This window comes from Ipomoea nil, unplaced genomic scaffold, assembly GCF_001879475.1.
Source record: "Ipomoea nil cultivar Tokyo-kokei standard unplaced genomic scaffold, Asagao_1.1 scaffold3069, whole genome shotgun sequence".
In the NCBI taxonomy this organism is placed as follows: domain Eukaryota; kingdom Viridiplantae; phylum Streptophyta; class Magnoliopsida; order Solanales; family Convolvulaceae; genus Ipomoea; species Ipomoea nil.
Genome location: NW_017619497.1, coordinates 2,982,922 through 3,009,851, shown reverse-complemented (window position 1 = coordinate 3,009,851; position 26,930 = coordinate 2,982,922). Strand labels below are relative to the sequence as shown.

The following is a 26,930-nucleotide window of genomic DNA, read 5'->3' as shown; positions in this document are numbered from 1 at the left end:
TTTAAATTTTTCTATTCAACGTGGCAACTTTGGATTTTCTTTCTATACCCACCTTCTGCTTTAGCTCAAGATAAACATACATTTTGTTGTGATGGAATAATTAATACATTCAATCATTATTTCAACGATAAAATTTCATTTCAATTTTTCTCAATTTAAGATACTTTTAATCTTTATTTTTAAATAATAATACTTTTAGGCTTTTAGCTCAAGTAAAATGTAAATATTTTATAGTTTTTTTTTAATACTTTTGGTTTTTTGGCTATTGTACCCCTTCAACATTTGGAACTTAATTATTTGGTACATGACTATTAAATTCTTACAATATTTTACTTTTAATAATTTTTTTTTTTTGGCAAATGGTGTATGATTTTTATCTACGTTAACCTCAAGATTACTATATTTCAATGTGTCGTCTACATATAGTTTAAATTTAAATAACTCACATGACTATCATAAGAAAGATTTCGATTAAAGTTGTTCAGAAAATTGATCAAAATTACTATATGTAAAATTTGATAGTTAGGCACTAAAAGTTATTTTTAAAAAAACTAATAATTACGAGTGAAATATGAAAAAAAAAATAAAAAACCATATTTAACAGACTAAAAGTGAAAGAAAAAAAAAAAAAACATACATTTTTATATTCTTTATTGCAACAACTGGTATTGTTTTACAGTTTATAGTTTAATACTTTATATATATGTAATATAATACGGAGTATCATATAATATAAAAATTTTCGATCTCGGGTTTCGATTGTGCCATAATTGAGGGAAATGATTGAAAATGTCCAAAAATGTTAAACATTGAAAAATGCGCGTGTCGACAATTTTTATTTATTTTTTTTTTTTTTTGGGTGAGCATGTCGACAATAATTATAACTAGCAGTCTAGCACGCTACAAAAATCAATATTGTTACTATTCATCCCTTTGTCTTTAAATTTTTTTTTTTTGGGTGGCTTTCTCTATCCGTTTAACAGTCTAGGTACATCCGGTTTGCTCCGAGAGACACAAAAGTTGGCCCAAAGAGAATCATCACTTGTGGAAATTAAACCCGGATTATCCCAAAATTCTCCCCCACAAAAAGAACTCATTTGCCACTTCAGCTATCCTCTTAGGTTCCTTTGTCTTTAATTACATTTTCACTTTCAGTCATTTAATATTATTGACATTGAAAATTGATAAAGATAATATTAAAATATTATAATATATTTTGAATAATATTAATATTATCTATTTAAAAAAATTAAAATAAAGACACTCATTCATTTAATTAGATAATATCAAAAGAGTTTGAATTTATCAAAACTCTTATTATCCTAACTATAAATAAAAGATCTCATTTATCCTAGGAAGTATGTAATCACAATAAAACGATTCTGAAAGAAAAAACTCTTCCTTATGTTGTTGCAATCCTTTATTGAAGATCAAACCATTTGAATCCCGTCGAAGGCCCTTCAATGAAGAATAAACACATTGGAGGCCCTTCAGTGAGTGTTTAAGGCATCCAATTGAAGAATCAAAGGACTACACAGAGACCATGTATTACTCACACCGCACAGAGACCATGTACTACCCACACCGCTTGCATTGATACTATTTGTAATCAGAATTTTGAATTTTAATATATAATTCAATTTTCTTTGTTCACAAATTGGCACGCCCGATGTGAACAAAGAAAATTGAATTATATATTAAAATTCAAAATTTTAGTAACAAGTAGTATCAATGCGGTATGAGTACAAGATATTTGTATAGTCCTCTGATTCTTCAATTTGATGCCTTGAACACTCCATTGAAGGGATTTCGTAATTCAAGTGGTTTGATCTTCAGAGGAGAGCTTATATGTTTGTTCTCAGTTGAAAGATGATTCAAATGACTTGATCTTCAATAGAGGTTGATTGACATGATCATCATGGAGGAATTTTTACTTTCAGGATTATTTTTTATGATATCTGAATAATATTTTCCGGATGTTTACATGATTATTTCTAGAATGAATGAGAGCTCCTATTTATAGCAGTATTTATAGCAGTATAATAAGAAGAATTTTGATTTGTTCAATTTTTTTGATATTATCTAATTAAACAAATAGTATCAATAAGTATCTATTTTAATATTCAAAAATATTTATCCTTAACAAAATTTTAGTGTCAACAAATATAAAAATAACTAATATTAATCTTCTAATTATTTTACCTTCATCACTTTTGGTATTTTATTATAACTTTTGACAAATATTTTGTTAAAAATAAAGATAAACTCATAATTTCTTAAAATCCAACTCCAATTTATACCTTTTGTAGTTATATAAACTTAAAAAGAAGTCTTAATTTAGGGTCCATTTAAAAATTTAGAAAATAATTTTTAAAAAATGATTATTTTTTAGAAAATATTTTAATTTTTTAATGTTTGGTTGAAGGTTATAAAACTATTTTTTTTTTCCTGTTTGTCTGAAAGTTAAGAAATTGCATTTTTCTGTTTAATTTATTTTTTTTTGAAAGAAATGACAATAAATTTTGTTTTTTTGTTTTTTTTTTTTTTTTTTTTTTGTTTGGAGTGGTGGTGATGGTAATAATAATAATAATTTGAAAACTAACTTAAAAGACAGCTGAGGTAGAATCAGAGATGGAAAATAATATGATAGGAAGAAATTTTCCATCAAATTAAACATTTTTTCTGTTAATTAGAATGCATATTTTTCTTTGATTTTTTTTTTTTGAATACTCAAACACGGGAAAATTTAGAAAGTGAATTCTGAAAGTCATTTTCCAGTTTTTCAAACAAATCCTTAAAATCTTTTTTTTTTTCTTCTGAGAGTCTCGTCACCTTTATCACTATAAATTGGTAAGATGAAACTAAACTATGATTCCCTTTAATTTAATTTTATACAACTACAAAATATGTAAACTAGAGCTTGATTGTGAAAAAATATGAGTCTCTTCTCACTTCTAACTGAGATTTTTTAAAATCTATGACAAAGGATCAAAAGTGATGAATACTAAATAATTAGGGGATGAATATTGGTCTTTTTATAATTTAAAGAGTAAAAGTGAAACTAAGAGATAATCAAAAGATGAATTAGTCCTAATTTTACTATTTTGGAATGTCCAAAAACCTACTCCTAAACAAATTAAAACTTCAAACCTTCTTCACCTAAATTAAAACTTTAAACCTAGGGAGATAATTTGATGTGTGAAAGCATCTACGAATTCAAAAGTGAGTCACAAGCATGTATTTGGATAAGGTTAAAACAATGTGTGAAAGTATCTAGAGATTTAATGTGAAAGAGGATTTTGTAACCACATATAATAAATGAATTTTAAGGAAATCATATTTATTGATAGTGATAGGGAGTCTCATCTTTGTCTCATACTCCATTTTCAATGTTAACAATTCAAGGGTGAGCAAAATTCAGCAAAACAAACAAAATAACACTAAAAAAACTCATTTGTAGCGAAAAAGAAGTAAATTTATTTATTTATTTTGTGAATAACGATAAAAATATTTAAAGAAAATCATCTATTAAAGAAAAAGAAATAAAGAAATAGTGACATTCTTGTAAATAATTATTATTTTACTTCAAAAAAGTATCATTATATTGCTTCATTCTATTAGACAAAATGACTTTATGATATTGTAAAATTTTCTTAAATTTTAATGATAAATTCAGAAATTGATGAAAAGCAAATTAATTTGTTTTTTACACTTTTGTCCATAAAAGTGAATAAGTTTAACACGTCTTATTTAATTTAGATAAATTTTCAAAAAGGGAAGTAAAATCAATTAAGATTTTGCTACATTCACCAACATTTGGAAGATAGCACAACACTTTCATGCACAACAATAATACCCATAAAAGAAGAGTTGAGTGAGTTGTGTGACCAAACTATGATAGCCGTACAAGGATAGAATCAAAGAATCGTTGAACGAGGACGAAACAATTAAAGAAGTTTATTTCAACGGTATACAAAACTCGATCAGTAATGTAATAGTTGGGGATTGGTTGAAGGCCCAGTCAGCCTGTTGGCTATTTTTGTTGCATGGCAGACAATTGGTATGTGCCCTGGCCTCCTCACATGTAGACTTCGCCCGCCGGTAACCGCTCTTACTAGAAAACCAAACCTCCACGCCTCCAATTCGTCTACCGCTCGATACCTCATCGCTTCTATCTCTTTCCATTCAATTCACGTTTTTGCTCTCATCCTTTCTAGAAGCCATTGTTCCCTCTAAAAACGAATATTGGTGTGTGCTATTTGGTAAGCAGGAACGCTAATGGGTGGGTTCTAGTTCGTAAACATGGAATGCTAATGGGTGTGTGTCAGTTGGTAAGTAGGGAATGCTAATGTAATCACAATATTATTAATTTTTGTCAGGTGGTAAATAAGGAATGTAAAAGTAATCACTATATTGGTGTATGCCAATTGGTAAGCAAGGAACGTTGATGGGTGCGTGCCAATTGGTAAATAGAGAATGCTAATGTAATCACAATATTGGTGTGTGCCAGTTGGTAAGCATGAAATGCTAATGGGTGTGTGCCACTTGGTAAGTAGGGAATGCTAATATAATCACAGTATTGGTGTGTAAGCAGGAAATACTAAAGGGTAAATAAGGAATGCTAATATACTCATAATATTGATGTGTGTCAGATGGTAAGTAAAAAATGAAATATGAGATTATTAGCTCATGTCAATTAGTATAGGTAAAAAAATACTAATATAATCACAATATTAGTGTGTGTTAGTTTTTTCTAGAATAAAAGTCAAATTTTAGTTTGACTGGTAGTCTAATTTTGAACGTTGTGGTATGTATTCCAGCCCCCCACCCCTGAATTTTATATAAATCTAAAGCCAATGAGCAGTCCCCGTGAGTGTCTTTCTTGGCAGCGCAATAACACACACACTTCCATTCCAGAAAGTCACAGAGCAAAAGAAAACCGAAACAGAACCCCAGAAATTTCCAGATTCACTCATCATACGAGTATTTTAGTATTTGTTTATCACCCAACCACCCACTAATCGCTATTTTAGGTAGCATAGATTTCTTCTTCAAACTTCAAACTCAAGTCTACAGACTACAGCTTCCCTTCCCTGTACACAATTAAGAATTTTAAGAATGTTGAGCTCTCAAGGTTTGGTTTTGGCTACAGCCATGGCCGTCTCTGCGGGAACCATAATTATCCTTGATCTTCTCCGGGACAAGTACTTTCCCCAGAATCAAGAATCCTTGGCAGAGAAACACCGGATTCTCAGGTCTTGTTTAACGTCTTCTTCAGGTACTTGTTTCTCTGATCTGATCTTCTCCGAATGTTAGGGTTTGCTTGCATATAATTGAAGTATTGTGATGGGTGTGAAATTAAATAGGAGGCGATAGGAACAAGGAGAGCGAGAAGAAATCGAAATCGAAATCGAAGAAGAAGAAGAGAGTTCAGTTTGCAGAGGACGTGAAGGACACAATCGGGAATGGCGAGGAGTACAGGAGACAATTCGAATTGGGGAATAATCAGCGGCGGCGTTGTCTCGGAAACAAGGGAATGCCGGAAAATCGGGTGGCGCTGTACGCCGGAGTGCTCAAAGATCGGGTGCAGCGGATGGAATACTCATACTGATCAGATCATCTACAAATTGTGTATCCGATCCGCCGGACTAATTCAATCAATCGATCATTGATCAGAAGAAATCTGAATCTGCTGCGTTGTTTTGTTCGTGTAGATTTTGTATATGAGGCCAAAAGGAGGAATTGACTAGAGAAGACGGGGGAGCCTTTAATTTAATTTAGTATTGTACAGTGTGTTCCTGGCGCTCACTGTTCTCTGCTTTTCAATTCCCTATGTAAACTGTTTTTGTTTTTATCTTTTGCTACACAACATAACTAAATACTGTTTGGAAACTGATTTTTTCGTGTAAATGACCAGATGGTCCAACTCTTCCTCCGTCCGTTTAACGGTTTAGATCCACGAGTTATCTCGAAATTCTCTTCCGGGAAGAGAGTTTATTTGCCCGTGGAAATAATCAAAATTAAGAGAGTATTACTAACACTCTTAGTTGAGTTTATGACCGAATTCATTACAAAAAGTTTTTCTATATATCTAAGTTGTTGATAATTCTAGTTAATTTAGTCGAATTGTTGACTTAGTAACCACAATGTTTCAAATTTGACGCTCAGGAAGAATGATCTTTTGACTTTCTTAATTTGAACACGTTGGTTATAGACAACTTAAACTATTTTACCTCCTTGAGGTCTTTTGCCAACTAAAATCATAAAATATAATTTACAATATGGGTTGAATTGCGAGTTTCGTCTCTTGTCACCAAACAAAAGAGTAAAACCAAAAATTTGTAAGACTTCTAAACATCATTCAACTTCTCTGGCTCTCTGCTTTGCTTTCTGTTACCAACAAAAGAAACCTAAAAAGGAAAATAACCACATTTAGGTACCAATAATGATGATGGTTTTGTTGGGACTGATTTTACCATAAATTGGATATAGAAGTATAGGACCGAAGTTACTCAAGGGGCTAGGCCCAAAGTATAGCCTGAAATACTGGTCTAAAACGGCGGTCAAATACAAATACTGCTAATGTTTTGTCCATACACAGGTCATGTTAAATTGGACAAATTATATAGTGTACCGCGGTGCATAATCGATTATGCATCGAGTTTCAAACCGACATCGTTTTGTTTAACGAAAATAAACGGTACTTATTTTGCGCCGTACCGTGCTGTTCTGCAAAAAGTAACACTGTAGTTTCGGTTGGTAATTAACACACGAAAAAATGCGTGTTCCGTTAACAGTAACGGCACGTCGTTTCTTTACTAAAGAAACGACACTGTTTTGACCGCGGTGCACCACAATATAATGACCCGTTAGATTGTAGCCTTACGCGCCAGGTCTGCGCTTGGGTTGATGCCATGTGAGTTGAACTTAAATGGGCTGGGCTAAGCTGTACAGGCCGAGCCTCATGGAAGCTCTCCTCATTGGGCTGGGTTATTCAAATATCTGTTGTGCTTGCTCCTTTTTAATATTTATAAGGAAAAATAGTTAGATGGGTTATCCGATTATTGAGAAAAAAAAAAAATTAAACTCTTAAATTTTAAAATATTCTAATTAAACATTTGAACTATATAAAACTTTGCATTTAAATTATTTTTACTTGTAACCACCGGGTTATTGGTAAATAAAATAATGACATGACATATTGACATATTATTGCTTATGTGGTATGTTTTTGCTTTCATTTTATTTTATTTTTATAGAATTAATCTTCCCTCACCTCTGATAATCATTACTTGACGACATCGCCTTTTTAATAAGAAGGTTGATGCGCGTCCCTTTGTGGTTCATGTTCAATTGATTTACCATGATTTACATGCTCCCAAATGTTCTGTGGATCGGAGTGTGGTGGGCCCTTAGGGTTGGGGTTCAGCCTAGAAGAATAAAAGGAAGGCATCTTAAATTTTGCGTTTGTTATCATTTCTAAGTCCCTGGTCGCTAGAATACTCATCCTTACATAGCTTGGATTAGAGCTTAAGGTTACATTATGTAATGATCTATTTGAAAACAGACGTTATGCCATGGAATAGTGTTCACTATTCATGGTGAACACGGTTCTAACAGTGTTAGTACACCGTTATTTTTTTTTTCTTAATTAATTGTGTGACTTTTCTTCTTTATTTTCACATTTTGCGGTTTCACTTTAATTTGAGGTGAACAAAGATTTCGAACATTCATAAATTATGAATTCATGCCTGCACATTCACTTTGGAACCATGCCTACACATTCCCGTCCGAAATCACGGACATTCATAAATTATGAATCCATGCCTGCACATTCACTTTGGAACCATGCCTACACATTCACTTTGGAACCATGAGATTATGAATTTTCTGTTATAAGATTATGAATTTTCTGTTATGAGATTATGAATTTTCAGTTATGAGATTATGAATTTTCTGTTATGCGATTATGAATTTTCTGTTATGAGATTATGAATTTTCATTACATTCATAATTTCGGACATTCATAAATTATGAATTTATGCCTGCACATTCACTTTGGAACCATGCCTACATATTCCTGTCCGAAATCACGGACATTCATAAATTATGAATCCATGCCTGCACATTCACTTTGGAACCATGCCTACACATTCACTTTGGAACCATGAGATTATGAATTTTCTGTTATAAGATTATGAATTTTCTGTTATGAGATTATGAATTTTCAGTTGTAAGATTATGAATTTTCTGTTATGCGATTATGAATTTTCTGGTATGAGATTATGAATTTTCATAATCTCATACCAGAAAATTCATAATTTGATCAAACGCGCGCCGTTAACTCCACATCTGTGATTTTTCTTTTTTCTTTTTTGCCTAAAAACGACATCGTTTTACCTTGTGTTCACCATTCTCGGTGAACACGATTCCATGGTATAATTTGCGATTTGAAAAGTAGTGGGCTTTAAATACCTGAGTAACCAAAGTGTCGGGTTTTGTCCAGAAACGCCATCCTTACTTACCCATTTGTGCTAGGTTGAAATTATGAAGCTGTTTGAAGCCTAATCTTCCATTTTTCTTGGGTAGCACGTTTTGTCCATGCTAACCAATGGATTTCACCATTTTCACCACCAAAATCAATAATTGTAGGCTTATTTGAACATTTTTCCTTATTTATTTATTTTGTTATTTTTCTGATTTCAACCGATTTAATTAATTTAAAACTTTACTAAAAATCGGTTGAAATATATGGTTACTAAAAATCAAAGGTTACCTAAAATTCAAAACCAATTAAACTGGTTGAAATAAAAAAAAAAAAAACAAAAAAATATATAAAAAGATAAAAATACTCTTACTAAAAATAAAAAAAAAGTCATAAAAAGATTAAAAGTATCCAAAAATCAATAGTCTGGATGTTAAATGGCAAAACCCTAGTCTGGGACTAAATTTGAAATTGTCAACAAAGACAGGAGACCTCTGGTGGAATTGACTCAATAGAAATTTATTAAAAAAAAAAAAACTTATTACGATAGTAAAAACACTTTAAAAAATGTGTAGACAAATACTTCAAAAAAAAAAAATTGTAGGTAATTGAGGTGAATATACAGTTGGATTTACTTTCTCCACCAAAATTTGAACAGTTAAAAGTGTAGATGGACATCTTCTACTGCCCTCCGGAACACTCTCTCATAAAGGCAGCATCTTTTAACATGCTAGCTAGGAAGCTGCAAGAAACTTCTTACTCACCAAAATCAATAATTGTATGCTTTTATATATATATATATATATATATCTCCTCCTGATTCTCCCCATTCATCATTATTAAAGAAGAAAAACACACAAAACAAGATTTGAAAGAACTGTACTGTACATACTGTTCTGTGACTCTGTGAGCTGAGAAATGGCATTGGGTCGTCTAGTTTTGAAGAATTTACAGGAGAAGTTTGCCTCTAAATCTTCTCATTTACTCTCTCCATCTGTTCCCGAGAATACCAAATGGGGTTCTCAACTTCTAAGGCGTCTCTCCACCGCAGAGGGTGCCGCCGCCGCAAAGTCTGATGCCCCCCGAGAAGTAGCCGTTTCCGATTCCGGCAAGAAGTCCAAGCTCTTCCCCAGAAGACGCCGCCGCGGTGGTCTCTGGACGCGTAACGATCGCGATTTTACTCCTGCTCTTTGGGGTAAAACTCTTCTATAAATAGTCTAAACTGATAGTTGGATTGTACATTTATGTTTGTATATTATATTACAATTCAGATTGATTAAAACTATTGTTGATTCCAGATTTTTTCCCCTCAGGATTTGGAAATGCGCTGTTTCAAGCGACAGAGAATATGAACAGGCTGTTCGACAAGCTGAGCCTCATCAACCCGACACAACTGATGGGTAGGTACAAGGAGGACGACAAGTGGTACAAAATCCGGTACGATGTTCCAGGGCTGAGGAAAGAGGACCTGAAAATCACGGTAGAAGATGGGTATCTGACGATAAAGGGAGAACACAAGGAAGAGGAGGAAGGCGGAGACGATGACGATGAGGTGTGGTCTTCAAGAAGGTATGGATTCTATGACGCAAGCCTGATGCTCCCTGATGACGCCAAGGCTGATGAGATCAAAGCTGAGATGAAAAATGGCGTTCTCACTATTACCATTCCCAGAACTGAGCAGCCAAAGAAAAATGTCAAGGAAATTCAAGTGATGTGAATTTGAATCTGTTGTTTAATTTTATATATGTATGTATGTATGTGATGTGTCCCTGGGAGATAAAATAATTAAATAAGCATGCAGCTAGTAATAAACTTTATATTACTCTACCAAATTCGATCTAAATCCTACCTTTATTATTATGTAGAAAATTACGTGACTTCAATTTTCATATCTAAACTAACTAATGTGTTACATAATCATGCACAGGCATTTTAAGTAATTGTAGTAAAACTTACATGTTGACTCCTTGACTTTTTCGGCATTGCTAACACAGAGTCTGTTTGGCCGAACTTATTTAAGAATTTTTAATTTATTTTAAGCTACTAATAAACTATAAGCTCTGTTTAGTCATGTTCACAAAATAAGTTCGTATTTTAAAATTTTGGAACACTAGCATTTCAAAATAAACTAGTAATTTTTCAAATTTTTTCATCACCTTAATATTTTAAAGAAATGACATCATTTACCATTCCCAATTAAAACTTTTTTTTTCTTTTCCTTTATTCGCAATCTTCACCACAATTATTATTATTATTATTATTTGATGGGGTAAGGACCCCGGCCCAAGAGATAGGGGCCCAAAGAAAATAGATAGGAGAACTGGGCCAGCGTCGAGAGGAGCCCGAAGAGCAATTGGGCCGAGTCCGGGAGTCGGCCCAGGCCCAAGCACAGGGCCCAGTTCAGATTTGCTAAGAGGAGTCCAGTAGGAGCTTAGGCCGAGACAAGGAGTCGACCGAGGCCCAAGCCCAGGAAAGGACTCGGCTCAAGGAGCCGTTGAGAGCATTGAAGAGATTCGTTTAAAAGGGAGCAGTTAAGACATTGAAAGCCGGACTCGGTCAGGCCGTTACAAGCCTGGGAGAGCCGTTGGTCGACCGAGTAATGACGTCCAACGGCTCCGTATCTTAATTAGCCTTGAAGTCGGCCATTAAAGGCCTTCAAGTCGGTAGAGGAGGAGCCACTATATAAAGGCTCCTCCATTCTTGTAAAAGGGGGGACAGTTGAACACCCAAAAGAGGGGAGAATACCAAAAGTTCTGAGTATTAGCATAATCTCCGAAATAGACACACATTCCATTGCAAGGTGTATCCTCCAGCTAAAGGTTGTGTTGGACCTCCTTGGGCCCGAAAACCCTAAAACCATCATTATTATTATTATTATTATTATTATTATTATTATTATTATTATTAAATGAAGGAAATTTGCAACAATATTGTTACTCCATCATGAGATGCTAGATCATGATTATGCTAATAATTTCATTTTAAAATGTTAATTTTTTTTAAGACAAAATGTTAAATTTTAATACATAAAGAAACTAATTTAAATTTTACAGCTAATTTTACCAAACACTTTCAAGCATAACAGCTAGCTTAATAACTATTCATTTTTCAACTCTTAACTTATAATTTTTCAGCTTTCAATTCTTTTTAAACTTTTAGCTATACATTTTCCGCTAAATTTGCCAACCATAATCACAATATTGAAATTTTTTTTCCCAGTTTCCAAGTTATATGAGATTCTGTATCTCATCTTTTGTCTTATAGTTCTTGGCAAATTATGCTGTGCATCCGAATACACCATGTACGGTGTATACGAATGCAAAAACGATGTCGTTTTATTAAAAACGCGTGTCTCACTTAAAAACAAAAATTAAATTTCAATTCCCAGCAACGATATTATATTATGCATAATTTGAACTATATATCCAGAATAAATAATGAACTAAAATTCCATAATGAATGAACTAAAAATTCCATAATGAATGAACTAAATATCCACAATGAATAAACTAAATATCCAACATGAATGAAAAAATAAAATCAATTTCGATTTCACGTCTAAATATTCATAATCAATAAACTAAAATTCCAAAATCTATGAACAACAGGGGAATCGAAATTGAATATTTTTTTTTTTAAATAGAATGCGCGTTTTTAATAAAACGACGTCGTTTTTGCATCCGTATGCACCATGCATGGTGCATACGGATGCAGCATAACGACCCATACTTCTTATATAAGGCTGTTTGAATCGTTGCAATGGGTGGATTATTGCAATTCTATATGGCGTGCTACTTAAGAAATTTAATTATTTTTTGGTTTATTAATTAAAAACGAGTAAATACCTAAAATAGTCCCTCGATTATAGCTAAATTCACAAATTGATTCTCGACTTTCAATTTCAACCAATTAAGTCCTTAACTTTGCAATTTTGACACAATTTGATCCTCCATCTATTTGACTATAGTCGATGACCATTTTGGATATTTACTCATTAAAAACTTTATTCAATTATCCAGAAATTTAATGATATACGAGTTGGGTCGATACGATCCAGTAAGTGTTGCATTGGACTGGGCAGATCGGTCCGGCCCATTTCCCACTCCTTCCAAGTTTCAAGTTCAAATTATTTTATTTTTTATTTTTGGGTAAATGCAAATAATCCAACTTCAAATCTTATCACGTGAAACCGGTGATCCCGCATAGAAATTCTAGCACGTTCGAAGCCCTGATCGGACCTGAAAGCCATTCTAATCCAGTGAATAACAGTTTGAAATCCAAAGATATTGTCCTCTTCAACTCTCCTCACTCAATCTTGTAATGACACGACACGCGTGAAAGAGGCGGCGCCTTCAAGATCTTCTGAATGACGCCGACTCGCGCGCTCCACGAGGATCGCCTTTTAATATCCTTCATCACGGCTCGACACTTGGCTTCTTTCACGCGCTCCGATCTCTCGTCTTTATCCAATAAACTGGATAACCTTATTCTCCACGTTTTATGTCACATTTCCCTACAAAATTTTTATCTTAATATTCCTGTTTAAGAAAAACAGCGTTGAAGATTAAAAAAAAGTGAAATTTATTATTCTTTAGGGTAAGGGCACCAGTCTGGTTTAGTCACTGTCGTGTAGCCTAGAAAAGGGACAAGTAAAAGGACGGCAAGAAATGGACCAGTGGCACGTATGTGAGTAGAGCTTTCTAGTTTCTAGCATTTAGAGAGAGAGAGAGAGAGAGGAACAGAGCTGGTAGCTAGTCCTGCGTTTTTCTTTGATTGGGGAGACGAAAATGGCGAATTCTGAAGAAAAGATGGCTCAAAACCTGACTCAAGGAACAGATGGAGTTCTCTCTGTGGAGCTTCCTGCACCTCCTTCTTGGAAGAAATTGGTAAAAATCTTATTTTTATTATGCTTTTCTACTTACAACTGAGTTTAATCATGCCTTTTTAATGAAAGAAAGTTTGGGTAATCTATCATTTTTCTGTTTTGGGTAAACCCCCCCAAGATTTTTGGAGATATACTTTAATTTGTTGGTGGAAATGGGCTCCTTTGGTTTCTTGGCTATTTGCTGAATCTGGTGCAGATATGAGAAAGGGTACTGAGTACTGAGCTTGGCTTTGCCTGCTTTGGTTTGGGGTGTTTATGAAAACAAGTTCCAGTCAAAGACTTTTTAGCCAATGATTTTAGAATAGAAAGTCACATACTCACATGTTGTTTGGTCCTACCCAGATTTAGAAAGAAAGAAAATAGTTTTCTGAACCTATGGAGTAGGGTGTCAATGGGATATTAGCCAATGGAGAATGTTTCAACTTAGCACTTGAGTTGTAGCAAATGGCAATAGTGTTTTGTCTTCAAATGGTAAATAAAGTGGAATCGCCTAGAGTGTACAGGCAAGGGGTGGAACCTAGAGATTGACGGGTGACTCCAGATTTGCTCGGAGTCTTTAAGATTAATTGGCCCGGATTGGTGAATGACGGATAGCTGTTAGCTGATTGGGTCAATTAAAGGGTATAACTAGTTGATAACGTTAGCTGATTGTAGATATGTATTTGATAAATTTAGCTGATAGTTGTTTGGTATAATTTCTTTTTCTCAAGAAGCTAATTGAAAAAGTTGTTTTGAGCAGCTTTTTGAATTTTAGCATTTTGGAGTTACAAAAAGCTAATTAACCAAACACTTATATTGGTTTTTAACCAAATCAAACAGGTCAAAGAAACTAAAATTGGCTGAAAAGCTAAATATTTTACCAAACAGGCCAATGTATAAACAAATATGGAATCATATAAAAGCTTGTTCAGCAATCCTTTTCTTGTGTGTTTATGTGCAGTTAATGCATAGTGGAGGCAAGGTTGTGTTTATTGCTCCCACTGGGGAAGAGATCACTAGCAAGAGACAGTTAAGCCAGTATCTGAAATCACACCCTGGTAATCCTGCACCATCCAGCTTTGATTGGGGTACTGGTGATACTCCAAGAAGATCTGCAAGGATCAGTGGAAAGGTCAAGGCCAATCCCTCCCCTTCAGAGACCGAGATGCCCAAGAAACGACGTAGAATGTCATCTGGAAGAAAGGATAGCCAGCAGGAAACCGGTGAAACTGAGAGCGTGGAGATGAAAGATCTGGCAGCTTCGAACGAAGAGGGTGTGAAAGAAGTCGAAACTCCAAATGTTGAATCCACTGAACATGAGGGTGTGGAGAAAGGAAATATAACCACACAGATTCAAGGTGAAACTGAAGATAATAATCTGCAAGATGGCGCTGAAAAGGAAAATGCATCAGAGGTTGAGGTCGAGGTTGGGGGAAACGCTAGTACTAAAGATGGGAATACCTTGGATGGCTCCAAGGATGGAAACGACGGGACATCCTGGGAGGCAAATAAGACTGAACAAGTTTCAAGTGCAGAAGGTAAAGCTGAAGGGAAACTGGGATCTGGAGAAGCCCCAGAGAAGGAGAGTTCTGCTGCAGTGGAAGATGAAACGAAGGAAATCCAGGAAAACGATAGCGAATTGAAGTTGCAGGAAGAGAAGGCCGGAAATAGTAGGAATGGGTTGGTCCAGGGGTTCGCGAATACCCCACACCATCCCTCTCCTGCACCAATTAGCTGCTAAACACAACATGTTTATCTAGATTGTGTCCAGTCTCATCTGCATTGTATTGTTCATCCTTTATAATCCTTTTGATTACTGTAATATTAATGAGACTATCAGTGGTAGGCTTCGTTGTTACTTGTTAGGATATTACCTTTATAGGACTTTCTATGTTTCTGCCATAGCCAGCTATGTGAACTTATGTGTTTGTAGTAGATATACTGACTTGCAATACTTGTGCATGTTTGTGTTCAAGAATTGGCTTTGTTCCGTTGATTTGACCGGTTATCTTAAAGTCTTGTCACAGATCAGTCTCTGTGCATAGAGTATACATACATCATACACGTAAGGGTAGGAACTTGGAGACTGACGGGATGATTCGTGATTGTGATTTACTTCTTGATAGGGGTTCTAAATATTCGAGATTGTGGTATATATATTGACTTGCAATATTTGCACATGAATTAGGTGCATTCTCTTGGATCGTTTAGTTATTGTGATTTATCCTTTCACTATTCTGTCGGGTTGGGGTGTAGAGGCCATGGGGATAAGAGAATTTCATTGCAGAATTGGCTTTGGGAATTGGGAATCTAATTGGAGTGTATTGAAAGCAAGCATTTAACATTTCAATCCTCAACAACTTCTCCTTTCTGGAAAATCATAGCAGGAATCCAGGAAATATTCCATGGAGATTTCAGAATGATGAGAGATGGAGACGCAACATTGAAAAGGTTTGCGATCGAGACAAAACATTGAAAAAAGGTTTACTTTTTAGTTAATCTAAAGAATGTCACCTTGAAAAGGTTGGAATCTAATCCAAAACGTCTGCCCCAAACATTTTTGTGTCTTGAGGAAACCAAAGTTCGTTGTTTTACCTTCCTTTCTGGACAAAGGTTTGGAATCTTTTCTCTGTTCTTCTTCATGGAACTCCCCACGATGAAGAATTCCACCCCACCAGTTTCTAATAATGGAACACTCGTGCAATTATTAATACTGTTGTTAACACCGCAATTAACTAACCTTTCCAAATCTGTTGCGTTCAATCTTTACCCTTTCAAGATTATAATACAATATGTCTTCATCATCATCTTTATTCCTCTGGATAACTTTCTTCTTCCTCATCACTGTTTCCTTCTCTAATGGTAGGCTGCATTTATTCTTGGTTTCTAGCTTAGCTTCCATTTTTGGCGTGATTTTGAATCGTTTTCCAACTTACCCAGACTAATCCTATGTTTTTGTTGAGCCATTAATATGCAATCCGACTATCAGATTAGACTTTTTAGTTGAGATAGAACACATGCTTCAATTTATTCCAGACTAATTTTATGTTTTGAATTTGCAGCGGATGCATTCTCGGGAACATATGGAGTAAACTACGGGAGAATAGCGGACAATATCCCAGCCCCAGAAAGCGTTGTGACACTCCTAACAGCAAACAAGATCAAGAACATCAGAATCTACGACGCCGACCATGCAGTGTTGACGGCGTTTAAGGGATCCGGAATCGAAATCATAGTGGGTCTCGGGAATGAATTCCTGCGAGATATAAGCGTGAATCAGGACCGGGCCGTCCAATGGCTGAAAGACAACGTGACCCCATTCCTCCCAGACACCAAAATCCGAGGAATCGCGGTCGGAAACGAGATCCTCGGCGGCGACAACGTTGAACAATGGGAGGTTCTACTCCCGGCGGTGAAAAACGTCCACTCCGCTCTCCAACAGGTCAACCTATCCAAAACAATCCAGGTCTCCAGCCCGCACTCGGAGGCGGTGTTCGGCATCACCTACCCGCCGTCCGCCGGCGCGTTCAAGGAAACCGTCCTCCCCTTCATGAAACCCCTCCTCCAATTCTTCTCCCAAATCCACTCCCCCTTCTACATCAACGCCTACCCGTTCCTCGCCTACAAGAGCGACCCGTCCCACATCGATCTCAACTACGCGCTCTTCAAGTCCAGTCCCGGCATCTACGACGCCAAGACTAAGCTGCATTACGACAACATGTTTGACGCCATGGTTGATGCTTCCTATGTGGCTCTGGAGAAAGTGGGGTACCATAGAATGGAGGTCATTGTGTCGGAGACTGGGTGGGCTTCCAACGGAGACCAAAATGAAGCCGGCGCTAACGTTAAGAACGCCAAAACTTACAATGATAATCTGCGGAAGAGGCTGCTGAAGAAGAAGGGGACTCCTTACAAGCCCAAAACCCCTGTCAAGGCTTATATCTTCGCTTTGTTTAACGAGAATTTGAAGCCCGGGCCGACTTCTGAGAGAAACTTTGGATTGTTCAAACAGGATGGGAGTATTGCATATAATATTGGATTAAGGGGACTTGTTCCATCTTCTGCTTCAAAGGTATTACTCTTTTTTTCTATAGTTCATATGTCAAACCAACTCTTTCTTTCGTCTATTCTTTAAAATGTTTTTGTTGGACATCAATTGGGTTGATCGAGTTTAGCCCATGCTATTCGCATGGGCAGCTCAACTGGTCATAAAGATGAAAGTTTGAAAGAATGACCAGAGATCGAGTCTCACAAGTAAAGGTCTAGTCTCAATGGTTCATGTTCAGTTGAGTTACCATGATTTACAGCCTTCCTGACGTTCTGTCAGGCCGGGATGTGGGAGACCCTTAGGTTGAGATTCAACTTTTTGGAAGAGTTTATAGACGTGACATTGTGACTTAGTATGAATGGATAATCCCGTCCCTAACCCTAAGGTGGTGATATGATTAATTGATAATTTGTGGTGTTGCAGGGCTACTGGAGACCCCAAGGATGGTATCAGCCATTAGTGAATGTGATATGTGTGGTGGCAACACTACTTGTATTTTTATGGTCGTGACTTAATCACCGGCGGCGGCAAATTAATCAACTCATCACTCTTATTTCCATTCCTGTTTGGATTGTACAAATGTTTATCCCATAATTTGTACCGTGAGTTAAACATCCTAAGCAACTAACTGCTAAACATTCATTCCATCTTCAATTCTATTCCCCTTTCTTTTATTCATGGCCGTTTGAATCGCAAATGTAAAAGTAATTGAAAACTTAATGATCAATATTGTCCAATCAGGAAATATACCGATTATTATGCAAATTACGATGGTTAAATATAAAGTAATCACTATAAAAGCTATGTTAAGTGTGATATAGAATAGGTTAACTACGATATAAAATCAAATGAGAATTGCAGCCTATGTAAAAACTGAGAACCTTATATTCTAACTGGTTTGAGAATAATCAAGAACTCTAAAGCTAGAGAAAAATATAATGATATTTTTTTTTTATCACTGAAAGATCCTTATTCTAGTCACCCCTCCACCGCTGTCCCCTGTCTCCCTCAAACCCCTCCCCCCTCACCCACTCCCAATATAAATTTTTATTTTTATTTTTATTTTTTTGTCGGAGAATATTTTTTTAATAATCAGAAAAAAAGAACAAAATACATGAAATAGTCGAAAACAAAATACAAATTACACAGAAACCGAAGCTTCAATTCTCTCTTCTCAATTGCTCCTTCCCAATCGAAAATTGCATCTCAAGGTTATGAAAATAAAGAGTGTTTTTCATTAAAATAATACTCTGTATATGTTAATAAAATAATAACCGTAAGTAATTATTATTATAGGGATAAAGTACAAATAAGCCACTGAACTATTTAGAAAACAATAATTAAGCCACCAAACTTAAATAACCCCCAAATAAGTTATTGAATCCGAAAAAAGAGCAATTAACATTTTTAACAAGTTAACGATTTTGCTGAATGAATTGTCAAATGTTTATTTTATTTACATTTTTTATTTATTAAAATCTACATACATAGTTATATATTTTAAAGTAATTATAATCAAAATAGGTTTGTCTCATTTAGATCTAATTTATTTATTTATTATTATTTTTTAAATAGATGATCCAGTGAAAAAATAATAATAAATAAATCAAATCTCGACAAAACAAAACTATTTTAATTATAATTACTTTAAAGTATATTACTATGTAAGTGGATTATAATAAAAGAAACATAAATAAAATAAACATTTGGCAATCCAATCAACAAAATTCTGAAGTTAACCTCTTAAAAATGTTAATTGCTCTTTTTTCATGAGTTCAATGACATATTTTCTTCTTTTTTTTTTTTTTTCCAGGTTCAATGGTTTATTTGGGAGTTATTTGAGTTCGATGGCTTAATTGTTGTTTCCCGAATAGTTCAGTGGCTTATTTGTACTTTATCCCTAAATTATACTTCGTATTACAATAGCTTTAGACTATGTTTGGCACGTCTAGCTAAAAAGTTAGTTGAAAACTAAAAACTAATAGCTAATAAGCTAACTAATTGAAATTAAAGTGCTTGGTACAGTTAATCGTTGAATTAGATGATGATGTAAAAGGACATTACAATTTACTATGATATTACGATTTTGATTAATGAGTGATAGATGGTGTTATTTTTGTAAATTAATAAAGATTTAAAAAAAAAAAGTTATAAAGCCAATAACTTATTTTGAAACGCTACTTGTGTAGCATTTCAAAATTAGCTAGTATTTTAATCTCTTTATGTTTAACCAAACAGAGTTTATAACTTATTTGTAGTTTAAAATTAATTATAAGCTCTACCAAACAGAGTCTTATTTTCAGCATTTTAATTAGGTGGACCTGTCCCAATAATGAATCATGCCACAAATTACAATTATATATATTTGTTAATTTCTTTCCGTTTTTGTTTGTTATCAATTAATTGTATATATGTAAGGTTCCCCAAATCAAGTTATATTCTTGATCTCTGAAACAAAGATAAAGATCTTCATCTATAATTTCCTGCACGAACCTCCAAGTCAAACTCTTGCATTACAAAAAGAAAAATCTAAAGCAGAGGAAAATTACACAAAAACAAAAGCGATGCACAAAGTTATGTTCATTGTTGTTTTTGGAGCTTTGGCGGTGGCAAGTGTGCTGAATTATGGGGAAGCCCAAACGGTGCATGCCGTCGGAGACACCATTGGTTGGATAGTACCTCCCGGCGGCGCCGCTGTGTATTCAAATTGGACTTCCGCCGATACATTCAAAGTTGGAGACATCTTAGGTAAACTGTACTAACCATAATTAATTTACTTTATATATATATATATTATATGCGGATCCTATTCAATTCCTATGATACATGAGATCATGAGAACTCATCTCATCCATTAATAAATTTTCAATGGATGGATAGGATTTAAAATCAAATATCAATTATTTAACGATAGATTTAAATGAGAAGGGTGTAAGAGTAATTCTATTATAGTGTTTAATTTTAGTTATAATTAAAATAGAATCTTTATCTAATAAAAGGGATCCTATCAATAGTAATAATTAATTATATTTTTTTTGTATTTTGAGATTTTAAAGAAGAAATAGTTATATGAGATTTGTATTTGTAAAAGTGGTGTGTGCATTTGTGTGATAGGGCGTGTGCAAATTTCTGAAACTTTGCATCATGTCGTTTTTGTGTTTGTTTCGTTTTGTTTTTGTTTTTATTTTTGTTTTTGTTTTTTTGTTTTTTTTTTTTTACGATGGAGTATGCATTTTTGTTATATGGCGTGTGCAAATTTGTGGCAATGGAACTTTGCATCATGTCATTTTGTTTTTTTTTTTTTTGTTTTTTTTTTGTTTGTTTTTTTTTTTGTTTGTTTGTTTTTTTTTTTGTTTTATTTTTACGGTGGTGTGTGCATTTGTATGGTTTTGCGTTTGTAAATTTTTGGCAAAGGAACTTAGCATCATGTCAGTTTTATTTTATTTTTTTTTTTTTAACATTGGTGTGTGCAAAAAAACATCATGGTTTATATATACATAAAAAAAAAAAAATCAACAAGAATTAACACACACACCATACTAGAACAATGCACACACCGCTGTAAGATTGTATTTTAAAATAAAATAGTAATAAAGACGTGTGCATTAAACTGATGTGTGCACGTAATGAAGTAGGTTGATGCATAGTAATGAGCACATAGGTATTTGCTAAGTAGGTTATATTTCACAACTATATGCGCGTGTGCTCACACGAGTGACAATAAGTGCGTTATGCTGGTGATAGTAAGAGAGAGAAAGAAATATTAAAAATTGATTGAGGCAAAAAAATAACGATAGAAATTTTTATAAACATGGAAATAAATGAAATGGAAAGTAATAAATAGAGTGATTAAGAACAAAAATACCCCTGGCTTCATCTAAAATCAGTAGCATGTGTGATCCAAGTGAAATCAATCTAAACCATTGAAAAATAAAAATAAACGCACAGGATGTGGCTTCACGATCTCACCTGGATAGGGGGGTTTCACTGGATTCTATATATATATATATATATATATATATATATATATATATATATATATATATATATATATATATATATATACCTAATATATTTTTATATTTACAATATAACCCCAAGTATATATAATTACCAAACTTTAACCCTCTTCCTCCAAAATCCCTTTCGAATTAAATTATGATTGAACAATAAGTATTGTTGCTGATTCTGCTATAACTGTTCTTATTATTTAATTTTTTTATTTAATAATTGTTCTTACTATCATAATATTTAATCAAATGTTGCAACTTAATTATGTGAGTTGATTGTAAATTATTTATGAGATTATATAGGATAACAAACAATAATACAATTGAATTTATCTCTAAATAAGTTAACGAGCATGCTAAAGTCGATACTTGTTTTATTTTATTTTATATTTTAATGCTATTATGTTTGCATTGTGGTGATATACTTATTTATCAGTTTTGTATTACGTATGTTTCTTAAATTATTTAGATATTTGTTTTTTTGAAAGCATTTAGATAGACTTATTAAATTTTTTAAAAAGTTTTAATATGTAGGCTTTAAATAGGTTCAAAGTATGCCTTACTTTACCATGGACCTTGTGGTCCAATGGTATCTGGTTGCTCCCCTAAGTGGGCAATCGTTATGCTGTGCAACCGTGTGCATGGTGCACACGGTTGCAAAACGATGTCGTTTCATTAAAAAAAATTCCCGTTCGAATTGTAGTTAACGGCGTTGGACGGTTTCCTTTCATATTCAAACAGTAGGATATATCCATAAATTCATAACTATATATCCAGATCGAATTACATAACTATATATTCATAATTTGACAACAGCACATTCAGAAATGATAAGTTAATAACTACATATTTATAATTTCATATCCATATATTTATAATCTCACAACTAGACATTTATAATTACATAACTCCATATTCAGAATTCTTAAAGTGATTGTTCACAGATAACTATATCTATAATTTCATAACTATATATCCATAATTTTATAACTATATATCAATAACTCCATAACTATATATCTACAACTTCATAACTATATATCTATAACTTCATAACTATATATCCATAATAACTTCATAACTATATATTCAGAATTGCACGTGGATTGGAGTCCCCCTTCCCTTGTAACAAAAAAAGTATGACTTACTTTAAAGGCTTTTAATGGCCTAAACATTAAACAGGCTTTTAAAAAAGGCTTCAAGTTTTTGTAACAGGCTCATGCCTAATTTTCTAAAGCTCGGCATATTTCCACCCCTAGTCTAATCAATAATTATTGCATGGACCATGGTCCACACAACTGTGTGGACCATAAATAAAATGTATATTTTTAATATACTAAAGGTACATTTTTAAAAAATACATTTTTAATATACTAAGGGTATATTATTTTATTTAATGTACTTTCAGTACAAAAATAATGTACCTTCAGTACAAAAATAATTTACTTTTAGTATATTAAAAATGTATATGATATTCATGGTACACAACAATTTGCCTAGTTAGTTGAATGGCACTAAGGTTACACTCTTATATAAGAGGTTGTGAGTTTAAGCCCTAGTGGAGATGGCGTTGACACATGATTATTTAGTTCTTTTTAAGCAACCTTCTTTAACTCCTATTTTTATGGAATTAGATTGATTAACCAGTACCTAAGTAACTGGTAATAAAATATTTTTTAATTCAAAAGATTAATTATTATTTTAAAAATCATATTTTTAATTTTTAATTCAAATAAAATTAAATAAAAAAAATCTCATTTTTGCGTCTAACCGGACCAAGAAGTCGACCTGACTTCTTCGTCCAATTGGACGGAGAAGCCGCCGATTGGGTTTTCCGTCCAATTGGAGGGAAGCATGTCTAGCTTCTTTGTCCACTTGGACGAAGAAGCTGAATTGTTTGCTATTTTGTCCAACTGGACGAAAAAAATTATCGAATTCTCCGTCAATTTAATGCATGCGTTTGTTTAATTTTTGCGTATTCCTAGTGTTCAACTTTATCACCGGCAGACACGACGTACTGGAAGTAGCAAAGGACTCATTCGACGCGTGCACCACCGACAACGCCATCGGAACTTCCTTAACCGACGGACCCGCGCACGTCACTCTCAACTCCACCGGCGACCACTACTACATTTGCACCTTCGGAACCCACTGTAAGCTCGGACAGAAACTGGCCGTAACAGCTTCAGGCGGCAACGGTGGGCCTCCGGCCGGAGCTAACCCTCCTTCTCCGGCTGGGGGGCCGTCCAGTTCTAATTCGTCGCCACCGGGCGGGTCTACCCAGTCTCATTCTTCTGCAACTGCGGTGCATGTTGGCTTGGCGCTAACCATGGCTTCCATTGCTATAACTGTGCTTCATCTATATTGGTTTTGGTTGACATATCTGTAATTGCAAAGGTTTTCAGAGCAATTTCCAGTAAAAAGGGGTAGTTGTTTGTTTTGGTTGACATATCTGTAATTGTAAAGGTTTTCAGAGCAACTTCCAGTAAAAAGGGGCAATTGTTTGTTTGAATTTTCAAACATTCACAATATATATACTATATTGATTTGTTGGAGGATTTATATGGATAAAGGTAAGGTTAGACCTTTGCACAGTGGTGAGACTCCATCCCTAATCAATCATTTCAACTTTTATCTCTATGACCAATTGAACTGCTCATACAGGCTAGTTCTTTGAATTATGATTTTATTTCTTATTGCCCATATTTGGTTAATTATGAATAAATAAATATTTAGTGTAAATTTTTATTTTTTAGTTGGTTCATACTCTTTGGATTATTTTATATATGCATTCAATCATATTAAGTGTATAATATTAAGTTTAATTATGCAATTAATTCGTGGGTTCAATGAAAATGCGTGGGTGTTGTTGGTTGGGTTTGAAGATTTAGTTATGGTGTCGAGTCACCACCCTGACTTTGTGAGTTTCGTTGGTTCAACTGATATCGCAGGTCTGCCCTTGGTGCGTTGTGGTGATCTGAGGCGTGACTTCGATCCTCAACCATAGTTTCAGGCCTTTGCCCATGGTGGCTTGGCTTTCTGTCCTATCTCTCGACTCCTTTCTCGATTAGGGAAGCGAACGTAACTTTTTGTCATGTCCCCACAAACAACGCCAATGTTGGTTTTAGGATTTTTGAGTCCAGGGAGTTCCAACACAACTGTGATTGGTGGATTCACCTTTCAATACAAAGCTAAGTGGTCTATAAAGAGATGACTAAAGTTGCTATTTCTCACTTTCTCTGTGGTTTTTCTCCCCCTTTACACTTCTCCGGAGAGCCCCTTGTATAGTGGGTTATCCTTTATTTAAATGCGTATATAAAGGCCTATAACTAGGCTCATTAATTACTTTGGGGCCGTTGGGTTGTCGTTACCGGGCTTCTCCAACGGCTCGTTTGACCAAACTTTAAAGAGGCCTCTTCATTGCCAACGGCTACCCGCTTGGTCGACTCCCTACTCGTGTCGACCAACAGCTTGTGCCGACCTAGGCCTCGCCCGACTCCTTTGTCATGTACATGCCCGTCTTCTGAGCTTTTTCTCTCTTGGGCCTATCTTTCCTTCCCCCTCTTCTTGGGCATTGGGCCTTCGTGGGTCTATATCCCATCTGGGACCATGGACAGAGGACTTTAGTGAGTTTAGTCCATGATATAAATTATCCAAAAATTGTAATCAAACAAGTCAACCATATAAAAAAATAGAGTAAATATCCAAAATGGTCCATCGACTATAGCTAAATTCACAAATTGGTCCTTAACTTTCAATTTCACCCAATTAAGTCCTTAAGTTTGCAATTTTGATACTATTTGGTCCTCCATCTAATTGACCGTTTGTTGACCGTGATCGACGATCTCCAGAAGAACCTTCAGCTCTCGTCGGAGCACGTGGAGGCCTCCAGGATGACGTTGCACCGGTTCCGAAACACGTCGTCTTCTTCGCTCTGATACGAATTCAACTACATTGAATCCAAAGGGAGGATGAAGAAGGTGACCGGGTTTGGTAGATTGCTTTTGATTGTGGATTCAAATGTAACAGTGCGGTCTGGAAATGCAACCGGAACCTTAAAAAACCGACGATGGACCATGAAATTACATATATATCCTCAAAAATCACAGTCAACAAACGGTCAAATAGACAGAGGACCAAATTGTGTAAAAATTACAAAGTTAAAGACTTAATTGGTTGAAATTTAAAGTTGAAAACCAATTTGTGAATTTAGCTATAGTCGAGGGACCATTTTGGGTATTTCTAGTTTGTGTTTTCTTTCCTCTTACTTTTCACCCTGTCATCCAAACAGACAACTCTAAAACGTCAACAAGTGAGAAACGAAATTTATAAAGGTGTTCTTCATTTCACACACATTTAAGAGTTATATTATACCAAACATCCTTGACAAAATTTATAAAATCATTACTCATTTCACACATATTTAAGAGTTATATCATACAACATTCCGCGAAAAAGTGAACAAATTTCTTGTGTATATCAATATTAAATCATTATGAATTACATTCTCGCAAATGCTCTGTCGGGGCCGGTGCCTCAGATTGAAGACTAATCATCAGAAATGGGCTCCGCACGGACTCGCCTATCATCTCCTTTATTGGTGAAGTAATGATCATCTTCATCGGTGTGGATCTGGTCCAGCACGAGGACGAGCCCCATGGCGAAGGCCCCATCAAACCCCGGCTTCAACAACAGCGAGAACACCTCTCTCCCCAGCACCACATTCGCGGAGGGATCCACTTTCCGTCGAATCTCCGCCACCGGTTCCTCGCCGGCGGCGGCGTTGAAGATCGTGCAGTTCCGCTGCGCGAAGCACCCTTCGATCTTGTACTCCTCCCCCGGATCGTCGTACACCTCCACCGTCACGCTCGACCGTCCGATTATCGACGACCACCGCACGCTGAAGATTGGCTTCTGACCCTCCGTTCCCTCGCCTGAAAACCCTTCCCACCTCTGGTGAAGACTCGGCCACTGGTCCAAGCAAGACAAGGAAAAGATTCATTAATCTAAATAAAATATTATACAAAACCAGATTTAACTTTATTTATTGACTGTTGTTCGGATTAATTAATATTTAAGTGATGCAATTCTGCAAACACATAGTATGCAATTTTCTCCTAAACTTTGCAAAACCTTTCGGCGGAGGGTGAGGAGGCATTTTCCGGCGGCGTCCGTGAGAACGAGTTCGCCCTGGTGGCGTTTGTCGGGGCCATAGGAGTCGGCTCGGAGAAGGAGCTGGCCGTCGGAGCTGTAGGCGGCGAATCCATCACCGGCGAAGAAGACAGAAGTTTTGAGGACAGTAAGATGGACCTCTTGTTTGTATACGAATCCGTTGTTCATTTCTTTATGTAAAACTTGAGATATTTTGTGTTGGAGAATTGAAGCTTAGAGAGCTATGGAGCCTTTCTTTCTTAATGTATCTATCTGCCCATGACTTTTTGTGCATTGAAGATGAGCGTCGACAGAGTGTGGCCCTCCATGCTGCGTCGCTGAATACGACTACCAACGTGCAATTATTTACAT

General features: G+C 35.1%; 6 protein-coding genes across 9 annotated transcripts; 5 read left to right on the top strand and 1 right to left on the bottom strand.

The window, feature by feature from the left end:
* The first annotated feature begins 4,846 nt into the window (after positions 1–4,846).
* On the top strand, positions 4,847–5,894 carry LOC109164651. Its single transcript, XM_019313176.1, has 3 exons — positions 4,847–5,078; positions 5,114–5,278; positions 5,367–5,894. The coding sequence occupies exons 2-3, from the start codon at positions 5,119–5,121 to the stop codon at positions 5,609–5,611; spliced, it is 405 nt and encodes a 134-aa protein (XP_019168721.1). The 5' UTR covers positions 4,847–5,078; positions 5,114–5,118; the 3' UTR covers positions 5,612–5,894.
* Positions 5,895–9,318: 3,424 nt separating this feature from the next.
* LOC109165650 (26.5 kDa heat shock protein, mitochondrial) lies at positions 9,319–10,293 on the top strand. The gene is made up of 2 exons (XM_019314502.1): positions 9,319–9,680; positions 9,784–10,293. The coding sequence occupies exons 1-2, from the start codon at positions 9,404–9,406 to the stop codon at positions 10,200–10,202; spliced, it is 696 nt and encodes a 231-aa protein (XP_019170047.1). The 5' UTR covers positions 9,319–9,403; the 3' UTR covers positions 10,203–10,293.
* Positions 10,294–10,425: 132 nt separating this feature from the next.
* Positions 10,426–26,915, bottom strand: LOC109165651 (protein LURP-one-related 12-like). Of its 2 annotated transcripts, XM_019314504.1 has the most exons (4): positions 26,541–26,915; positions 25,954–26,378; positions 11,904–11,908; positions 10,426–10,436 (listed from the first exon to the last, which is right to left on the bottom strand). In XM_019314504.1, exons 1-2 carry the CDS (start codon positions 26,745–26,747, stop codon positions 25,956–25,958), a joined length of 630 nt encoding a protein of 209 aa, XP_019170049.1. In that variant the 5' UTR covers positions 26,748–26,915; the 3' UTR covers positions 10,426–10,436; positions 11,904–11,908; positions 25,954–25,955. The 2 variants fall into 2 exon arrangements, with proteins under 2 accessions (XP_019170049.1, XP_019170048.1); XM_019314503.1 differs by lacking the exons at positions 10,426–10,436; positions 11,904–11,908 and having other exon boundaries at positions 25,800–26,378.
* LOC109165649 (methyl-CpG-binding domain-containing protein 11-like) lies at positions 13,083–15,311 on the top strand. Of its 2 annotated transcripts, none has more exons than XM_019314499.1 (3): positions 13,083–13,371; positions 14,311–14,791; positions 14,828–15,311. In XM_019314499.1, the coding sequence occupies exons 1-3, from the start codon at positions 13,273–13,275 to the stop codon at positions 15,088–15,090; spliced, it is 843 nt and encodes a 280-aa protein (XP_019170044.1). In that variant the 5' UTR covers positions 13,083–13,272; the 3' UTR covers positions 15,091–15,311. The 2 variants fall into 2 exon arrangements, with proteins under 2 accessions (XP_019170044.1, XP_019170046.1); XM_019314501.1 differs by having other exon boundaries at positions 13,084–13,371; positions 14,311–14,806; positions 14,858–15,311.
* Positions 15,645–18,071, top strand: LOC109165648 (glucan endo-1,3-beta-glucosidase 14). Of its 2 annotated transcripts, none has more exons than XM_019314498.1 (3): positions 15,645–15,823; positions 16,412–17,421; positions 17,821–18,071. In XM_019314498.1, exons 1-3 carry the CDS (start codon positions 15,769–15,771, stop codon positions 17,905–17,907), a joined length of 1,152 nt encoding a protein of 383 aa, XP_019170043.1. In that variant the 5' UTR covers positions 15,645–15,768; the 3' UTR covers positions 17,908–18,071. The 2 variants fall into 2 exon arrangements, with proteins under 2 accessions (XP_019170043.1, XP_019170042.1); XM_019314497.1 differs by lacking the exon at positions 15,645–15,823 and adding an exon at positions 15,844–16,211.
* Positions 19,962–23,796, top strand: LOC109164758 (umecyanin-like). Its single transcript, XM_019313307.1, has 2 exons — positions 19,962–20,145; positions 23,393–23,796. The coding sequence occupies exons 1-2, from the start codon at positions 19,962–19,964 to the stop codon at positions 23,794–23,796; spliced, it is 588 nt and encodes a 195-aa protein (XP_019168852.1).
* Positions 26,916–26,930: the final 15 nt, after the last annotated feature.

What these genes read in the sequence shown, in the direction of transcription:
- LOC109164758 (XM_019313307.1), top strand. Translation starts at nt 19,962, where the DNA reads ATGCACAAAGTTATGTTCATTGTTGTTTTTGGAGCTTTGGCGGTGGCA. An exon ending in CAAAGTTGGAGACATCTTAG is followed by an intron (nt 20,146 to 23,392) that starts GTAAACTGTACT and finishes GCGTATTCCTAG; the next exon opens with TGTTCAACTTTATCACCGGC.
- LOC109165651 (XM_019314504.1), bottom strand. Translation starts at nt 26,747, where the DNA reads ATGAACAACGGATTCGTATACAAACAAGAGGTCCATCTTACTGTCCTC. An exon ending in TCCTCACCCTCCGCCGAAAG is followed by an intron (nt 26,379 to 26,540) that starts GTTTTGCAAAGT and finishes TGCTTGGACCAG; the next exon opens with TGGCCGAGTCTTCACCAGAG.
- LOC109165649 (XM_019314499.1), top strand. Translation starts at nt 13,273, where the DNA reads ATGGCGAATTCTGAAGAAAAGATGGCTCAAAACCTGACTCAAGGAACA. An exon ending in CTCCTTCTTGGAAGAAATTG is followed by an intron (nt 13,372 to 14,310) that starts GTAAAAATCTTA and finishes GTTTATGTGCAG; the next exon opens with TTAATGCATAGTGGAGGCAA. An exon ending in CGAGGTTGGGGGAAACGCTA is followed by an intron (nt 14,792 to 14,827) that starts GTACTAAAGATG and finishes ATGGCTCCAAGG; the next exon opens with ATGGAAACGACGGGACATCC.
- LOC109164651 (XM_019313176.1), top strand. Translation starts at nt 5,119, where the DNA reads ATGTTGAGCTCTCAAGGTTTGGTTTTGGCTACAGCCATGGCCGTCTCT. An exon ending in TTGTTTAACGTCTTCTTCAG is followed by an intron (nt 5,279 to 5,366) that starts GTACTTGTTTCT and finishes GAAATTAAATAG; the next exon opens with GAGGCGATAGGAACAAGGAG.
- LOC109165648 (XM_019314497.1), top strand. Translation starts at nt 16,142, where the DNA reads ATGTCTTCATCATCATCTTTATTCCTCTGGATAACTTTCTTCTTCCTC. An exon ending in CACTGTTTCCTTCTCTAATG is followed by an intron (nt 16,212 to 16,411) that starts GTAGGCTGCATT and finishes TTGAATTTGCAG; the next exon opens with CGGATGCATTCTCGGGAACA. An exon ending in TTCCATCTTCTGCTTCAAAG is followed by an intron (nt 17,422 to 17,820) that starts GTATTACTCTTT and finishes GTGGTGTTGCAG; the next exon opens with GGCTACTGGAGACCCCAAGG.
- LOC109165650 (XM_019314502.1), top strand. Translation starts at nt 9,404, where the DNA reads ATGGCATTGGGTCGTCTAGTTTTGAAGAATTTACAGGAGAAGTTTGCC. An exon ending in TTTTACTCCTGCTCTTTGGG is followed by an intron (nt 9,681 to 9,783) that starts GTAAAACTCTTC and finishes TGTTGATTCCAG; the next exon opens with ATTTTTTCCCCTCAGGATTT.